The sequence below is a fragment of the Leptodactylus fuscus genome, chromosome 2 (genome assembly GCF_031893055.1).
Source record: "Leptodactylus fuscus isolate aLepFus1 chromosome 2, aLepFus1.hap2, whole genome shotgun sequence".
In the NCBI taxonomy this organism is placed as follows: domain Eukaryota; kingdom Metazoa; phylum Chordata; class Amphibia; order Anura; family Leptodactylidae; genus Leptodactylus; species Leptodactylus fuscus.
Window position 1 is genome coordinate 178,146,043 of NC_134266.1, and position 19,030 is coordinate 178,165,072.

At 39.6% G+C, this 19,030-nt stretch overlaps 1 protein-coding gene across 6 annotated transcripts in view; it reads right to left on the reverse strand.

The window, feature by feature from the left end:
- Positions 1-19,030, reverse strand: part of HERC2 (HECT and RLD domain containing E3 ubiquitin protein ligase 2) — a 121,839-nt gene that overhangs the window by 46,860 nt on the left and 55,949 nt on the right. For all 6 annotated transcript variants that reach the window (XM_075265220.1, XM_075265218.1, XM_075265217.1 and 3 more), the window contains exons 33-60: positions 18,588-18,724; positions 18,359-18,510; positions 18,096-18,287; positions 17,818-18,005; positions 16,128-16,320; positions 15,826-16,008; positions 15,535-15,719; positions 14,017-14,164; positions 13,735-13,931; positions 11,843-12,076; positions 11,588-11,726; positions 10,995-11,138; positions 7,873-8,015; positions 7,014-7,284; positions 5,478-5,617; positions 5,290-5,388; positions 4,994-5,162; positions 4,788-4,913; positions 4,410-4,518; positions 3,359-3,498; positions 3,074-3,264; positions 1,816-1,921; positions 1,619-1,710; positions 1,362-1,537; positions 844-955; positions 657-738; positions 284-427; positions 106-196 (exon numbers count right to left, since the gene is read on the reverse strand). In XM_075265220.1, the coding sequence (XP_075121321.1) occupies positions 106-196; positions 284-427; positions 657-738; positions 844-955; positions 1,362-1,537; positions 1,619-1,710; positions 1,816-1,921; positions 3,074-3,264; positions 3,359-3,498; positions 4,410-4,518; positions 4,788-4,913; positions 4,994-5,162; positions 5,290-5,388; positions 5,478-5,617; positions 7,014-7,284; positions 7,873-8,015; positions 10,995-11,138; positions 11,588-11,726; positions 11,843-12,076; positions 13,735-13,931; positions 14,017-14,164; positions 15,535-15,719; positions 15,826-16,008; positions 16,128-16,320; positions 17,818-18,005; positions 18,096-18,287; positions 18,359-18,510; positions 18,588-18,724 (4,283 nt within the window). The remainder of the gene's footprint in view (positions 1-105; positions 197-283; positions 428-656; positions 739-843; positions 956-1,361; positions 1,538-1,618; positions 1,711-1,815; positions 1,922-3,073; positions 3,265-3,358; positions 3,499-4,409; positions 4,519-4,787; positions 4,914-4,993; positions 5,163-5,289; positions 5,389-5,477; positions 5,618-7,013; positions 7,285-7,872; positions 8,016-10,994; positions 11,139-11,587; positions 11,727-11,842; positions 12,077-13,734; positions 13,932-14,016; positions 14,165-15,534; positions 15,720-15,825; positions 16,009-16,127; positions 16,321-17,817; positions 18,006-18,095; positions 18,288-18,358; positions 18,511-18,587; positions 18,725-19,030) is intronic.

Genomic DNA, 19,030 nt, shown 5'->3' on the forward strand with positions numbered 1-19,030 from the left:
AAGCTTTGATTTATTCAGGAATTATAAAGTCACTTTGACAATTTCAATTCTTCTTATTCAAATCTGAATAATTTAAAACACAAAAGCAAACAAAGATAAACTCACATTCTGCTGAAGTGCCCGAGCTTGCCATCGTCTCCTTCTCCCCAGGAGAATATTTTGCCATCCACAGTTAAAGCCATTGCATGTCTTCCACCTAAACAAAGTCATTTCATTCACGGTAAAAACATACTAAAGCATATATTCATATACTAAATAGATGGCTATAAAGTGAATGACAAACCTGAATGAACAGCTACTTTCTTCACTACATAGTTGCTGAGGGCTGTCATTTGTCGAGGTATAGGCACTGTGCCACTGGAAATGCCTAGACCTAATCTCCCGTTGGTAGCTTCACCACACGCATATACTTTCCCCTCAGCAGTCACTGCACATAGATGATGAAAGAAAAGTTATCCAGCCGGGGTTCAATAACATCATAAGTCTCTGAGATATGAAAGTTTAAGAAACAAACTACAAACAGATGGAAATGGTAAGACTACAAGGATGTCAGTAGTGTTCTTAAAACACAGATACATAACTATCTGTACCATCTAGGCACTGAATCCCAGATAAAAAGAGACACAAAGATTAAGCTAAGTGAGTACTTTGAGTACCTGCAAAAAGACTTTTGGATCCACCGGCAACTTGAACAACATTGAGAGCAGATAAGGTTTCAGAAAATGAAGGAACTTTGATCTGCAGAAAAAAGCATGGCATAGAATATAAAATTACAACAATAAGTAAAGGTGTAACATAATAAGCCACAACATGAAACGTTAAAATCCACAAGGCCAACTTTACCTTTGATCCTTTCAATCCTCCCAGCTGATCCTTGTCATTTAGACCCCACACAAACACCTTTGTTCTGATTGTTGCTGCCGATTCTAAAGCTGCTGCTTTTTTTCTAACAAAGCTGGAAAACAAGATTTTTGGCAAACCCAAAAGAAGACAAATAGTATTCAAATATCAGCAATAGCTTGAGTTATGCCTTCAATGGTGGCAGTCTGACAGATGTGACTGCAGGAATAATTCAAGCTGAGGCTGGGTTCACGCATAGCTGTAAAGTGCCTTAGTCACGTATCGGACACGTTTCGCCGCAATTCAGCTATGCGGATATTGGCCATACAGTTAGAAGTTTACGAATATATCATCTGTAGAAATTAGGCAGCCAATAACAGCAGTGCAAGAACGCTGTAAAGCATGTCTAACTTTGCTTTATTTTGGAGACTGTATGTTCAGCCACTAGAACGTTTTAGGTCTAATGTCTTGTTAAGATCACACAATATAGATTTACAACGATCCCAAAATAAATAACACACCTGCCAGTACTTGCTTTATCATCATCTTCTTCCTCATTATCTGAAGCAAGAAATGGCACAGTTGCCATGTCTTCATCCTCTGCTCGAATCTGACCTATGATACTCAATTCATGGATCTTACAATCAATGCCCGAACTCCGACACTGTTTTATGGCAATTTCAATATATCTGTGATACTTCAGAAAAGAAATGAATCAAATTACTACACAACATAATATCAAACATAAAACTATAAATCTACTGACATGACTGCTTACCTCTGTACAGTCACTGAGGAGCAATACACTCATGTCTGTAGGATTTATGTTGATTGTTTTTAACTCGATTAGGTTATTTAAGGAACTGCCACCTAAAATTTGAAGGGAAAAAAAAAAGAAAAAAAAAAAAAAAAGAGTTTTATTGCCTGTCTTGCATGAGTAACAATAAGACATCATAGCAATTACAGACTGCTTACCTGACACAACCACCAGCGAAGGCATATAGCTACTGTCCGCAGGGTCCACAATCATCATGAGTCTGTGCACCAAGACATCTGGGAAGATTTCCAACCTGATCCAATGCTGTAGGAACAGAAAAGACTAACATAAATAAACTATATAGGAATATATTTAGGTCCTCAAAGGAAAAGTAGCCACAGCATCATCATCTCTCTTCTTTACAAACACGGGCACGTACAGAACGCTGGTATTCAAATATTCGGTAGCGCTGTGACAGGTCAGGGAAGGTGCAAACAAATTAATAAATCACTGCAGGTATCTTTAAATAACTCAATGGTCTACTCTTTTGTTCCCTGGCTGGCGGCCTCAGTGGAGTTAACCCTTTATGCAGTTACTTCTACTTCCCTCTGGCCCAGTCTGTATATAGCTACAGCTGGTAAGTGATTTATTTATTGATATGGGTATTCTGTCTTGTGTAAAGAATGCAGCGACAGGCAGCAGTCCTAGGAAAGACAGTGTTCTTGATTCCTGGCTACACTAGCCTTTTGTAAAAAAATATTTTGCACATGACTTTTGTAGCCAGCAGCCAAGACCCCTTTCTTTACTACAAAGGACTGCTGTAGTCTGCACCTCTTCATTTCTCACACAGTGCTGCTGTATCCACTTCATTACATACACATATAAGGAATAAAGAGGGTGCAGTACTCCTATGTAAGAGGTGTAGGACTGCGGTGCATCATAGGGATGCATACCATTTTACCACATAAAAGACACAGCATGGAGCACCATTTTGTCAGTTTTCTTTTAAACCATTAACACATGCTTTTAATAGCATCCAGTAAACATATGATCACAGCATAGGCCAGCATCACAAGGCTGTCATACTGACGCTCTGTATTACAGTTGTTAGTCCCATTATATAACTTCCATTTAAGGAACCTTTCAATCATCATTTTTTTTTCTTATGTAGATTGTGAGTACAATGTACTTTTTTTTTCCCTTTCAGTATGTCTTTTTTGGAATATGGGATGGAAATCCATGCAAACGTGGGAAGAACATACAAACTCCTTGCAGATGGATTTTGCCCTTGGCGGGATTTGAACACCAGGACTCCAGCACTGCAAGGCTGTAGTGCTAACCACTGAGCCACAGTGTGGCCCCTGAACCTTTCAATTATTGCATGGCACTCTGAGCACCTAATCTTTAAATTTATTTTTTAATTCAGCATGCTGTACAAAATATCTTGCCCATCTCTGTTATATCCATTAAACTTGCCTTGCCCTGTGAGCCAGAAGATTGCCAGCACTGATCACTACCATCTATAAGACGTGACGCCTGGTTTGCAGAAGATGACACATTCAAATTTTTCACAATTCTTGACCAATCATCCAGCAACATGCCCCTTTGGCCACTGTGCCGTCGCTTCAGTTGCTTGCCTGAGCGTCCACAGAACACTGGAGACTGACCTGTTGATGCGGGAGTGTAAATTACTAATAAGCATAAAATAATTTGCCTCAGCGATTATATTCCACATAGCAACACATGGTTAACACTATGTACCTGGTTCATTTATTCTGCCAAATGTATGCCTTGTGTTATGTTTTCGGTTCTTGAAGCAGGTCTCGCAGAAATCAAAGTCATCACAATTTCGGCATTTAAATCTAGGCCCATGAATAGGAAACATCTGACACCCATCACAACTGTTGACAAAAAAATAAGGTAAGAAAAGCTTCTCCACTATTACTTAGTTTACATGCGATGCAGTGTAGTCACTGTACTGTATCCCATCCATGTGCAAACATACAGTAACACTACTGACCTGCACCAACTGTACAAAGTATCACAGCTAGTATATATAAAAGTGTGCATACTAAAACAGACATATGTCATGACTATTTCTATTGGTACAATGCACTTAAAATCTTAAAATAATGACACCTGTGTTTAAAAAATGTACTACTGTCATGTGTCAACAGCTTCTATGTAGATTTCTGAGTCTCTATGATTACTGACCTGCTGCAATAAATTAATCTATTTCTTATGTCTCTCCCCTTCCCTTTTCTTGCTAATACAAAGTCACCCCACCTCCCCATATAGTGGTCACCAACTAAGAGGAAGATGAGACTCCACGGACTGTTATACCCCAAATCAAAAAAACCCCCACCCCCCCATACTCTCTCCCTCGACTCCAACTCCCCCTCCCCCCCAACACCCACTTTACTAGCTTTGGCAATGCCAAATATCCATTCGGACGTGCCAATAAAGCCGATTTGATTTGATTCAATGGAAAGGGGGCACAAGGAAGACACATAACTGCATGATTAGTCTACCAAATGTTCATTTGGAATCTGTAACCATGGAGACACATAGGCTAGCATAGGAGCTGTATGCACAACATAGTAGGATAATTTCTTCTGGACACAGCACAAGGGGACAAAGGGGTAATGCATTAGACCCTACCCCATATTATCTCAAACAGATTATCTTAGGTTTTGATTGAGTTGCTCTATAGTACAGCAAAGCTAAAAGTGACTAAAATAGACATTACACCTATAGAAAGTGTTACAATCTTCTACATGAACTAAATGTCAGGAATAGAGAAGAAACATACGTCACTCCAGGGTGAATGCTTGGAACCAATTCCATTTCAGACAACAGTCCTGTCCAGTGTGACTGCTGAGGGAAGTCTACAATCACATCTTTCCCATTGGCACTGAAGGCTACCAAAAAGAAGAAAAATTTATTTCACATATGAACAAACAAGGTTTTTCACATCATTGAGCAAAACATAAAATCATAACATTAACTTAAAGAAACAGCAGAGTTCATTACATCTCAATATCCTCAAAAGAAAGAACGGGTCACACATGATTTCAGTGACACTGAATACTGGGATTTGACATTCAGCTCCTATAACATGGCAATGGCATATGGGACATCTGAACACTACAAGCATAACTATATTTTTAAATAAAGAATAATGAATTACCTTTAACAACCCCCACACTCCTGTGAGTAACTGAACCCCATTTATATTTAGGTGTTGTAACGGAGGCCTTCACTCTCACTTTATCACCAATTTTGATATGGGAATGAGAACTCTGGGGAGGAAATCCTGCAAATTTTAAGAATATGCCGATTACTTATAGTCCCTCTTCCATCCTGTCATATTCATACTAAAGAAGACAGACTTACCAAGTAACTCCACATGGATATATCGAACCCAGTAGGTTCCACCTTTCTGTTGCCAGTCACATTGAACGTTTAAGTCATGGAGTCCATCACGGTCTAACTTGATGACTTTCCCCACATCTCCTTCACAAACCTCTTCATAAGTTCGACAGCATCGCACCATCATACCAACCTTAAAACATACACAACATTACAGACCTCCAAACATTGCCTGCGCCAAATTTAGTCACTATGATAAAGTTGCAATTTTACTCTTAGGTAAGAAAATTTTAGAGTTACCAAATATGAATGTAACATACCTGAATGTTCTCCCTCACATACACTGCATAATCATCATTGCTTAAGAAGTCCGCTCTTTTCTTGTAAGTCTGGCTTTCTGTGACAACCGCACCATTTGCCTGTAAATGTTAAGGGATAAAGATGAAGGAAGGCATGGATTTGTGGGAACTCCGCACCAAACTTATTGTTAAGACCGCTCAATACTAACATCTGGATATGCAGCTTCCAGCTCCTCTACTTCTTCCACCACTTCTTCATCTGACTCTTCAGAGGCAGTCTCAAAGTCTGAAAGCTCAGTGATCTGAATGTCAGGATGATCCAACAACCACCCGACTAACGCCTCCACACCTAAAATCATAGGACCAAGTCAATGCTGGAAAGCAATAAGCAACATATTACCTATCTACTTACTAAAAATCAAAAAGGGAAAACAGTACATGGGACAATCAGAGCCAAGATCAAGAGACGTGACTGGCAAGTCAGAACCTATAAGAAAAAGTTTAAAATACGGCACCAAAAAGGCAAATAAATAACACATTATTAGCCACGTAATGCCAGTGATCAGCCCTTATAGCTATTACTGCAACACAACAGATAGTAAACACAACTACTGCACAACCATGGACCATCAAGAAAGGGATAAAAAGAATGTTATATGAAAATACTATGGAAAAAGCAGTCTTGCAACTTTGGAAGACAACAGGGAATGTCTCGGAGGTTTGTCAAGCTAGTCCTTTTGGTCCACTGACTTTGGGAGGAAACGGAATAGCTTGACAGACTGCCAAGACAAACGCACTCTATAGTCATCTGACGTGCCAAGATGACTTGCCATGCAGTTTTGAGATGTCCTTGCTCTGATGGGCTGAGGTTGTGCAATACTGCATACATTGGTGCAGCTCTAACTAATACTGTGTAAGAGACAGCCAGTGTAAACAGATAAAGGGGTTTTCCCATGAACATACTAATATCTATATTTGTAGATAATTAAAAGTTAAACATTTTTGCAAATACAAGTAATTAAAAGATTTTCTCTAACTTTCTTAGTGGTGACAGTCTGTTGTCTTGATCGTTTGCTAATGGATATGACTAAAGATGAGCGAGTACTATTCAAAATGGTAGTTACGGATAGCACGCTCCCATATGAATGAATGGGGTCACGGGGTTAAGCGTCAGGACGTCGGCCCCGACAGCATCCATTCATTCCTATGGGAGCATACTATTCGAAACTACCGTTTCGAATAGTACTCGCTCATCTCTGGTTATGACCACCAATACAGAAACTTTCTATGGTCTGGGACTTGTCAGGAACCCAGCCATGATTTTCATATTGTAGCTGGGTTATCAGGCAGGGACACAACATGTATGAGAAGATATCCCGGCCACAATAAAGAAATCATAGCTGATTTTCTGACCTTAGAAAGTTCCTGCATTCATGGTCGTATCCACTGGCCACCGATCAAAACAACAGACTGTGACCACAAGATATTTAGAGAAAATCTTTAAAACGCTGCAAAATATTTAATCACTTATATTTGCAAAAATGTTTAACCTTTAATTATCTACAAATTTAAAAATAATTATGTACATGGGAATACCTCTTTAAGTAGGACATATGATTGTGATACATCTGCTTTAACATTTTGGGAAAGCAGGTTACGGTTAAAAAAAAGAAAGAAAAAAAAAAGTGTGCATTTCCAATTTTGATCTCTGATTTTAGGATAAAATTGGCATAAAAGTCACGTACCTGGAGAGCTTGAAGCAGTTCCAGATGCACCCGAAAGCGACTTCAGAGCAAACTCAATGTTTTTTCTTTGGAATCCCATTTCCATCAACTGTACAACAATTGGTACAGGTGGTATGGGAGATGGTTTTCGCTTTTTTACTTTTGCTGGGCAGATGTGCTGTACAGTCACAGGGGACGAGACCTCACTTGAACTGCAGAAGTCATCAAAGAGTGGAGATGATGGATGTGTGGACTCCACTGCCAAGTACTGACAAACTGCCAGTGCCGCTGCCTAAAGAAAAACAAAAGGTGGTGATTTAAAGTTTACCTCCAAGGATGCATTGTGAGTAGAGAGTAGCAACACTATGCCTGATAGTACAGCTGCTGAGGCAACCATATGACACTCACTCAGTTTTGTGCACAGGTCCTAATGATTAGACTTGGACAAGTGCACAATACTCATTGGACAGTATATGGTTCTCTCAACACCACGGCTCGGCGTGCATTTGTGCTTTATTGCACCACATGTGTGATCAGGCAGGAAAGTTTCTTTCTGGTGGTACATATTAAACAGATAGCTTCATATGCATATGTCAGACAGCTGTAAACCTGTAAAATGGCAAATAGGAATCAGCCATTAATGTCAAAAAACAAAATCAAGTAAATTTAAGTACAAAGTGCAGGCGCTTCAAAATGAAAGGGTACACAAGATTTTTGCAAGGAGGAAAAAGCTTTCCACCATCAAACCAACCACTTGACTTTCCCCATAAAAGCAGCTTCTCTACAAGTTCTTTTATCTGCCAGTTCTTCTTTTCTTGAAACTGGAGAGTACTGTCTGATATTCCAAGATTAAAGTTAGAGAAGTAAAACAGAAATTTACCTCCAGTTCCTGTTTGTCAAATATTGCTTTCACCGGTGAAGGCTGAGTAGCTGCGGTTAGTAACTGTTGTAACAAGATCATTGGTGGCTGTGGACCCTCTGGAGACATATCCGCAAAATCTGGAGTGGCTGCAGCACCTTCATCTTGAAGGAAAGTAAATTAAAATAATTGGCAGATACTCTTAGCATGAAGGGCAAAAATATAAGTAGCCATATGGCTTGGTGCCAGAGGCAAGAAGTTAACAGGGGAGGTCTGGGAAGGTGAAAATTTAAAAAATAAATAAATATTATATATATATATTTATATAATATAAATATAATATAAATATATATCACATATGCAATTGTCCCGAGCACTCCAGTGTCTCAGGCCACTGTCTGGTCCCGTGGTGCCCCAGGGTTTGTTCAGACGAAAGTACTTGCTGCATGTGATCCATGAAAAGGACCCGGGACACAACACAGGTAATGTATGTGAGTGACAAACTTTCTTTAGACCACTAAGGTCCACTCTAACAAGCCCTGGGACTCCGCTGGATCAGACAGCAGTGGGGAACACCAGAGAACTGGGCACAGGTATGAGTGTTCATCTTCATTGTCCTCCAGAAAACAAATGGTATTTCCTGGACAACCCCTTCAAAAACCACTTAGATTCAGGTTTATATATACCAGTGTTCATTACCTTTTCTCTTGGCTCAGAATATTACAAGACATGTGGCACAAGATAACCAGCTTGATTTTGCAACTGTCATAAGATGTCTATCTATATGCGGTAAGTATGATCAAGTGGTTGTGTTGTGAACGGTAGCTAGCAAAGGTTTCGCTAGAATAGTGATATTGTATTCAAATAGGTTTCATAAGAAATTAGAATCTTTTACCAACTCTGATCTAAGGTAAGAGTGGTTGCATCTGTAAATATTTACAAAGGTGAAGATGATGCGTGGTAAGAAATACAGTAGTCTTTACTAGAGATGAGCGAACACTGTTCGGATCAGCCGATCCAAACAGCATGCTCCCATAGTAATGAATGGAAGCACCTGACACGCAGACTTTGCCGGCGGCCAGCCGCTTAACCCCCCACGTGCCGGCCGCTTCCATTCATTTCCATGGGAGCGTGCTGTTCGGAACGGCTGTTTCGAACAGTGTTCAATCATCTCTAGTCTTTACTAAAACACACTAAGATTATACGCCACATGTGCTCAGCTACAGTTTTCTGAAGTGCTATTAAAGATGGAAATGTCAAATAAAATAAAAAAATCATACACTGAAAAATAAGGGACTAAGATTGCTTAGCTGATGATGCTGTAACAATATAGCAAAAGAAGCGGTTGGGAAAAATATTAGTGTGACAGTACAGAGTTACTTGCAACTGTAGAAATGAACGATGATAGAGGGCTCTCTGTTGAGAGTTAAGCCAAGTGTGGTGGCTGCCATCTGTACACAAACTGGCACAAGCACGATTGGCCTTTTAGGGTTGGAGAATTGTATACGCTTTCAAAATGGTTGTGATAAAGTTATGTCCGATTTTTCTCAAGTCCAGCAGCAACTCTTAACCTTTTATGGTTAAGCCTTGCTTGGTTTATGAACTGCCTGTCCATATAAACTCTCTAGTTACAGATTTGGTTACTGATAAAGTAGAAAGTAACCCGATAAATGGAGAAATAAACTTTTTTTTAACTAAAATAGTATGTATTATATTCACTTTTAATATTCTCCTATAAAAACCCCCTTCAGAAATTAAGATACAATTTTAGCCTTAAAATCTGTATGGCTATGATGATAACTTTCATATAATTTTACAGATGAAGTTATCATCTATAGAATGAATCCAAGGTCATCTTCATAGACCAAACAGATCCTGAGATATAGGGTGTAAAGTGTCCTTCAGAGCTGCAGAGACAATGATAAATCATCATTTACTGTACATAACCTGAATGTGACTTCAGGAGGAGGGGTAGCAAGGACTTCTGTCCATGTTATCCCCTTTCCTATCACTCAGAGAGAATACTATACTTTTGATCTCTGATTGTCACATAGGGAAGTAATGTAATACCACTTTAAGACTAATTTTCACTCACTGAATGTCGGGTGTTTGGGGGGGGGGGGGTTGACACAGTATATAGAGTAGGTCATCATATCTACAATTGGCTCTCTAACACCAGTAATGATGAACCACAGGAACTTCAGAGGTTGCATTCATAATATGTAAGCCCCTATTTAATTTGCATGCACAAAATTCTTTTGCGCATATCTGCGATTTTTGGTGTTTCTTTAACACCTGCACCTGTAAATATATATATGTGTACTATGTATGAACTTCTCACATCCTGCAGTTTTTTTGAAAAGTTCATTTTATTTGTATAAAGGGATTGCTTGAGTATGTACTTTACATGAAGGTGGTTTTATATATATGAAATTAAGTTGCGTTTTTTGTTGTAGTTGCGGTTTGCGGTATATATAAATTGTGTACAACTTAATCTATTATGTTTTTGTGTGTGAATGTACGTTTGAATATGAGTATTAATGTGCAAATATATGTTTTTGTGTTTGTCACAACGTTACATGAAGGTGGACATGGCTATGTCTACTTTCAAGAAATCTAAAGGGCACTTATTTTTCACAGTATGTAATCCCTACATTTTACAGGATGATACTTTAACACTTCCAGCATCAAAGCAGATTTTTGTTACATCCAGTTCTGGTGATTTCATGAAGATATGTGCATGCAGTTGTAAATGTTAGTGATATGAATGACTTCTGCACATGCTGATTTCTAATTTGTAGGAGGTGTGGTGCATAGAACCTTTAGTTTGGTTATTACTTTTAGCAACTAAAAAATTTATCTGCATTTTTTTTAAATAAAACCCTACCTATAAATATATAGGTACGGGGTGAGGAGTTTGTATTTTTAAGTTAGTAAATTTTTTTTATTTTTTTTTTTGATGTTGCAAATTACATTTTATTTGTCCATCTTAAAACTGTAAAAATTGTCCTGGCAGTCAGAGGTGCAAAATATATATAAAAAAAAAAAAAAGCACACCTGACAGTGAAAGGGCTAATGGCCAAAACCACTGTAGACAGAGCTTTAACATTGAACATTTCGCGTGAGAGAATAAACGTCCATACCAGCTGAAATGAGTCCTGTTTCTTGTACGGATGGCTGAGATAAGATCTGTCTCAATCTGTCTTGGTGAGATAGAAGGGCCCAACCAGCCTTTAGTATGTAAAGTTTCAGCTGCTGACATCTCAAACGATCCAGATCAACTTGGTCTGTGAAAGAATAAAATAAGTGGCATAATAAAGTGAGGCACTATGGAGCTGCTGTGATGACTTGTAAAGCTCTCAGTGTAGTAAACAGCAGAGGTTTCTATTTGTAGCTTAAATCTGAGCTGTGCTTTGATTGTAATGTCTTTCCCTTGAAGGAGACGATCAATTTAATCCTCTTGCCCTGCTGTCAAAGCTTCCTTTTATCGACTGGATAATCATTCTGAATCACAATAATCACTCTTAAAGTTTCAAGACACTTTGCGTTTTGCGACAGAGTGGCAGAGGTCAGAAAGGCTGCACTTCGACGATCGTTCAAACTAGCTAAACGGGGATAAATGCCAATCACTATCCTGTAATGATGTTGCCCATGCTGCGATTTACAGAAGATACAGAATTAAACCACTCAGAGCAATCCATTTCTGCCACAGAAGAGGAATTCAAGTGGACTTTACCTGCAAGCCCCTGATTGGGAGACTTCTTCATCCTGTGCTTTTCCAGCTTGCACCCTGCCAGGTTAACCAGCTGTGCCCAGACAGATAGCATTGGATCAGTAAAAGGCAGGTTGTTCACACAAAATGGCACCACAGGCAGCTAGAAGATTTAAAAAGGGAAATGTGTGAAGAGAACATAAGCATCATATTACATACAAAGAGGAAGGGAAAAAAAATCCCACATATGACCATAATGACAGGAATAATTCCACTCACTGGGTGAAGTTGATTTAAAGGGCAAATATGGCTGATGCGCACATCATGGAACTGTACGGTGATTTTGCCTTTTGGAGTGATTCTGGTTACTGTGCCCTCTCCAAATTCATCATGTAACACCTGCCCTCCAAGACGTAAGCGACTGTCTATGCCACCGATCACAGCCAACACTGCCATAAGGCTACGCACTTCAGGGTTTTCAGAGTCAGGAAAGTAATCCTCCAACACAGCCTGCTAAAAGAAGAAGATAAAAACACTTCTAGGACATAAATCCACATGAAAAGAATCAAAACATTACTTCTATCTTCATGAAAAATACCTTAGGGTAACATCTGAAAGAAATAGTAGTGTGAGAAGGAGACAGGCAGAGTGCTGGAGTCACGATATATATCCCTCAGATTCCTGACCTATGTGTGGTCCAGAGCGGGTCTTGAGTAGACCTCAGCCCCAGGTGTAGATCCTTGGCTCATTATTGGCCCAAAAAAAGACTGTACAGCCTGCACTTCAGGACAGATCTAGGGAGTGGGAGGAAGTACCTGGGTCTGTCCTGGAGAGCTGAGTTTTGGCGAGATGATACTAGGAACTGTGCTTTGTTTGATCGTGTGGCCAGAAGTAAGCCACATGTACAGTTAGCCTATTCTGTATTAGTTAGAGCTCGGACAAGCAGGAGTTTTGTTTTCCCTTTTTGCCTGAAGTTAAGGAAGTATTTTATTTTGCTTACTTTTGTACCTTACGTGAACGTTTATTTATTTTACCGTGTTTTTTTAAATAAACTTGTTTACGTCACATTTTGTCTCCCTATCTCTGACTAGTTGGGTTCGCACCATTGCTTCTACCAAGCTAACTTCCCCACAGCAGGTGTTATGACCCAGTCTTGGCACCTGAACCTAACAGACTGAGGCTACAGAGTATTTGAACAGCATTCGGCACATGAAACATCTGACACGCTGCAAAGGAATGTTCATACATGCGGTCTCTGCGGTAGCACTCATGCGTGGATTATGTGATGAGCTGCATTGCTGGGAACTCATTACAGGTTGTGGGCAGTTCAGAGTGCTGCTTTCAATCACTTTTCTTATTACTCCTGCTCCTGGCTATATAACTCCGCAGGAGCATTCTGTCAGTTGCCAGTCTTAAACTCCAGTTTCCAGTAGTTCCTGAAGTGGTATGTCTGCCAGAAATTGTTGCTTTCATCTGTGTCTGAGTCCTGGCCCATTCTGCAAACCTTGCTGCCTATTCATACTGTCTGGATATTTGCTAAGTATTGTGCATATTGTTCCAGGTATAGTTGTTCCATGTGCAGTGAACCCTAGTCCTTTTACTGCTTGGAAGTTTGGACTTTTGTAAGGTTTTTTTCACTGTGTGATACTAAGTTCTGTTATTACAATTCCAACTTGCTCATTACATTATGTTTTTATTTTTCTTTTGTGATTGAGAAGTTATCAGTCAGGGGCCAGTCCATGGTCAGAGATCCGCAGATCATAACAGCAGGTTTTGCAGTGGCAGAAAACGGCATGAAGTAATGCACATTATTTACAGTGCTTACTAGTGTACTCTGGGTTAATGTGGATTTAAAAAAATAAAATAAATAATAATTCAATATAAACACTTACTTCATATGTTAGTAACCTGTATTTCATGTGGTTGTATTTCTTACTATGGTATTTCTATCATGGTTATTTTTGTTCAGAACTGTTCCATATATTGTTTTCATGCATTTCCATCTGTTTTCTGTTACCTATATGCAGCCAGTGACACCTTGTTTGTCGTGTTCACATAGGAATATATCAGGTTTTTGTTGGGTTTTTTTTGTTTTTTAAATCTGGTCAGTCAGTCATCTGTGTGGTGGTATTACACCATATATGCTATTATCACCATAGATATTTCCTTACCACATCAATGCGTTTTCCCTCAAAAATGGTAGAGACAGAGCTTAGCTGAGAATTGATGTACTTGTTGATGAGACTATTCCACTGATTTAATGAATGAAGAGTACGGAGTAAAGCTACAATCTCCTCTGCTAAAGTGCTGCTGTGAGTTGCGGTCAAAGACGCTTGTGGTCGAGCTTTTCGTCTTCGAAGGGTGGATTCTACAAACAAAGAAAAAGGCAGTTAACACTTAAAAATGGTAAGTCAAGACAGGTGTAAACTAAGTGGTAGTGCGGCTCCATTTACCTCTGAGAAGGGGGATGTCTGAAGAACAAGTAGTCAGCAAGCTACCCAAAAAACCAAAAAGCTTTTCAACAAGAAGCTTCATGTCCATTGACCTTTCATTCTTGTCCCATGAAGGAAGGACAGCTTGTAGCAAACGAATAGCAAGGATCTAAAATATGAAAAAAGGGAAAAATAAATAAAAACAAACTTCTCTGTAATTAAACAGGTTACAATTGGTTAAAATGCCAAAAAAAAATAAAAAAACTATATTAGCAATCAAGCTCTGATGATCCCTGCCAGTCTTTGTTTGCTAGTGGCTCACGCATGACCACTGCAGCCATTCAGTGGCTCAGCAATAACAGGCAGTACTTACTGGTGGGATAACTTAGCCACAGGGGCCATGATGCATATAAGTAAGTGAAGCCATTGCCAAGTCAATGATTATCTTCAGTAAAGAGATTTTTTTTGTTTCAACACATTACCTGCTTTATTTATTTTATTAAGTCAATTTATAGTTATTAACTCAAATGTACAAAATCTCCAAAGTTCAATTAAGTCCGTGATTAAAGTATGCAGTTAAAGGACAGCAGCATATCCTATTGGCTGTGGCTTTGATAAAATTGTCCTTGTTAACCTCAGAGAGGGAAATGAAATTTAAAGACTTTTAGGCTAAGGCTCCACATAGCGGGCCGTAGTGAAAAACCACGCAGGAAACGTATTGTGATTTTTTCCACAGCGCTTTTCACACAAAGTCCACAGACCTTCACAGAAACAGACTTTCTGCTTCCATTATACCTATAGGGAAACTGCCAGCATTTCCGTAGGTATAATTGGCATTCTGCTATGTACAAAAGTGCATTGGTTTTGGAAATCACAGCATTTCCACTGTGTGTATTTTTCTACAATGTATGAATGGAATTTACTAGCTCTACACCACATGGTGCCCTGGCCTTACACAGTCTTTGGCTGTTGAATTTAAGTACTCTGCCACAGAACTGGTATAATCCTCTATGCCAGATCATCAGATATTTTCGGACATGTCAATACCTATTGGGAGAGATGTATGAAGACTGCCATTTTCAATGCAAGTTATATATAGATGCTCTACCACAGGGTATGTCCGATTTATGAAGAAGTGCTGGGACTATATAGAGCTGTACATAGATTTATTTTATTTGCAAAATTAGATGTTCATACATTATAGTACTGTATTGCACTTGTAAAATGCTGCATACAAAATAGTTGTGCCCTGCAATTTATTGTTAGATCGCTGCACCACAACTGAAAAGTTCAACGGCCGCAACTGATGCTGGCACCATTCACAATTGCTATTGGCAAATATTTGCTACATAATACAGCTGTCACCCACTATATATGGAGAGAGCTCTTGTTGTTGGGAAGGGGTTAATTCACAGCAAAAACTGAAAACAATATTCACTTTCACTATTTTAGGTGCATAACAGTTATCATCGACCATAGAAGTTATAATTGTTCCCTGTCAGAGTACAACATAAAAGCAAGGATAATAAAACACAGTACCTGACGCTGTAAGGATGCTGCAGTAAAGGACTCTGGACCTTCTACAATTTTCATTAGTAGGGCTATCCACTGTGACATGCTCAAGGTACTACACATCTGCGGCATAAGGGCGATACTACGGATGAATCCCAATGTGCACCAGCTCTTATGCTGCTCCTTATATACAACTTTATTTGTTGAGGAAACTGAAAAAAAAACATGCAATGATTCAAAAAATAATATAAAATCTTAGGACATGCCTAGATATGAGAAGTCATGAAGATGTAATTTTAAGATTTAAGTTCTACCCACCAGTTTTATCCATAGTGCCACTCTCTACCAACATACGGAGCAAGCCACAAAGAGTTCTGGTTGCTTCTGGTTGCATAATCTCTGCATTTACAGCAGCTGAGAGGCAAAGATTCTGGAGGAGGTTTACAGTGCTCATCAGCATCATAGAGGTAGGGTGTAAGTTTCTGTCCACTTGTTCACCTTCTAGAAGATTAAAAGATAGGTAAGCAAAATTAAAAGTTCATTACATTAAAATTTTAAAACTGTACAACCTCATATTACATAAGTATGAGCATAGTATAAACATTTTTTTAAAAGTTAACCTGAGTCATCCTCGGTGTCAGAGTCATCTGCCATGGGCTGAGTGGCAGGCGGGGGTTCTGTCAGTTTCAGATCATATTTCCCTTCTTTTCCCATCCTATAGGAATTTGTACTGCCTGTATCCCATTGGACTCTGATCCAGCCATCCTCTCCTAGCTCTCCGATGACACGGCCAAGTCCTGGAGGTGGGCCATCCTAGAACGTAGACACATATAATGTTGTATACGGTACTTAAATATTGTTAGAATTTCATTACCAGTTATATATTCCCCAATGACTGTGTTACACGAATACTAGGAGAAAAAATGAAAAGGTTGAAGACCTTTAGTGCATTGTAAAAATCACTGTAGTTCTAATTCAGGCTGACTAGTGAGGCCTGTAATAGAAGTAACGTAGTGACAAGCTTGGCAAGGATCGGCAATCCTTCCTAAAATGGTATTAGTAGGGTTAATACCTGTGATCAGCATAATACAACTGAGACCTGGCGGCCACCATGTTTAAAGGGGTTGTCCCATCACAAGGATCCTATCTATACTGCTTGTTAATGTGAATGTAAGACTTTTCCGAAATACACTGCTTCAGCAAAACTGCTTTGTTTGTCCACTATCTTACTTTATTCAATTCATTGTTGACACAGCCCTTGACTTATCTGCTCAAAAGTCAAGTGATGTATCTGCTGCTCTCAGGGGGGAGGGAGGAGGGGCTAAGTGCACAGGAACGAGCCTGTGTTTCTAGCTATTCCTGTGTCTACACCACGTGACCTTCCTGCTCATAGATAGGGGAGAGGAGCTGCTTTCATTTCTGAACTCGTCTTCTGTTCTCCCAGTTATCAGGTTAGCCAATTCAATTGTGTTCATTATGGCAGAGACAGGTAGTCTCTGTATGTAACACAGAATGGAGTTGTTCCTGCCTATACTTCATAGTCCAATATTGTGCATATAGTGTTATTTGAGGACCTTTGATGACATCACAGACCCTTCAGCCGCCCCATAGGATCACGCTATGTGGTGGGCGGAGCTACACACCAATTTGGGGGCGGAGCTAAACGGCAGGTTGCAAGTGAAACCCCGCCCACCAAATGACGCAAGAAACCAGGAAGAAAGAAGATTTTACAGCAGTGAAGACTGGTGAGTATGCGACGTGGGAATACCCCTTTAAGGACTCAACATCTGCCGTAACATTACGGTAAATGTTGGGAAAGGACTAAAAGGGTTGTCCAGTTTTGTTGTTTTTGGCGGGGTGGGGGGGGGGTATTTTTGTTTTTAACTGATGGTTGCAGCACTTGTGCAAGCACCCTGGCTCCACCAAATGTTTCACACACACCATTTGTTTCATAGCAGCTGTGCTACGTAATTACAGCCTCATCCCATAGTGATGAATGAGACAAGAATGTTATTATATCACCACTATTAAACAAGCAGTGTGCTATTTGAATAGTGAAGGATTACAGCGCTGCAGCCCCTTCGCACAGCTAATTGGCAAGTGTCCTCGGTGTTGGACCCCCGTGATCTTTTACTGATGACCTATCCAGAAGACAGTTCATCAATAGAAAAAAGAAAACCTGGACAACCTATTTAAACGCTACCATTTTATTTTGGTTTCTGAAACAATATTTATTGGGATTATTTTGGGGGAACTTGTAAATTGTGTAAGAATTATACAAACCAGTTTCTCTCTTGGATGACTACCTACCTGATCTCCCCACTTCCAGTCTACTCCTCTCATCACCCTCGTTCCAATTTTCATCATAGCCGCAAGTTCTGGTCCAGAGGCAGGAATCTGAACTGGTGTTGTTTCCTTTCTTGACTCCTCCAAGACAGTGGCAGAAGCGCCTAGTAAACTTGTACTTGAATCTTCTTCACAGTTATCTGAACTAGGACCTGGAGAAACGACAAGGATATAAGTGATCCTGTAAAGAAAGACAACAACATTCTACTGCAGTCTTAAAAAAGTAAAACACTAAGTCATACCAATGAGACGGAGCATGGTTTGAGTTAGTGCCAGCATGCCAGAATTGACTAGCAAGTTGAGGCTGTTTGCACCATGTTGACGTGTTAACATGTTCAGCATAACTAGCAGGAACCTGGCTTGTGGAATGGTTCCAAGGCTTGGTCCGCAGGGATTCTCGTTGGTGATGGTTTGAAGAGGAACAGGCTGGATACCTACGAAGACATTCCGTTTTAGGTTTAGCCATTAATACATACAGCAGTTCATTTGCTCTAAAGGTACTCACCCATGTCCTTAAATCTACTAGTAGCATCAAGCAATATATTTCTAATGTTCTGTATCGACCAGGCATACAGTTTCCCATATGTCACCTCAAGCAGCATACGATTAAATGGTGGAATAAGGTCAACATCTTTTAAACAGTCTGTGAGCGGTTCACTGTAACATAAAGAAAAGCTAGAATACTGAACCAGTCAAAATAATAGTAAAGTACAATGCAAGCCATTAAAATGTACCTTAAATTGGTTCCTTCAGGAACAAGTCTCTGCCAACCACAAAACATTGCATACTGGACAGATGGAAGTAAGAAGCTTTTGGCTGCCAACTTTAACATGGTATCTATTCCTTCTAGGCGAACTTCTGCCCGTTCCAGCTGCAAGAAAATACATACCGTGATGATCAAGAACATTTAGTCTCAGCCTTAAAACATCACCAAGTCATATCCAATACAACTTTCCACATCACGTTCATAAAGGTTCATCATGACATCCACAATCTTTTTTGGCACACAGTCCTCTCAAGCTTCCTACTTCAGATTTACTTCCGAATTCTATCAATGTACAGTAGTCTTAAAAGTTATAATGTAATATGGTCAACATACAATAGTATTTTTTGGACCATGGTAACTTGACTGAACACACAAACGTCAGATTAAGATTCCAACCAATCAACATGTTTA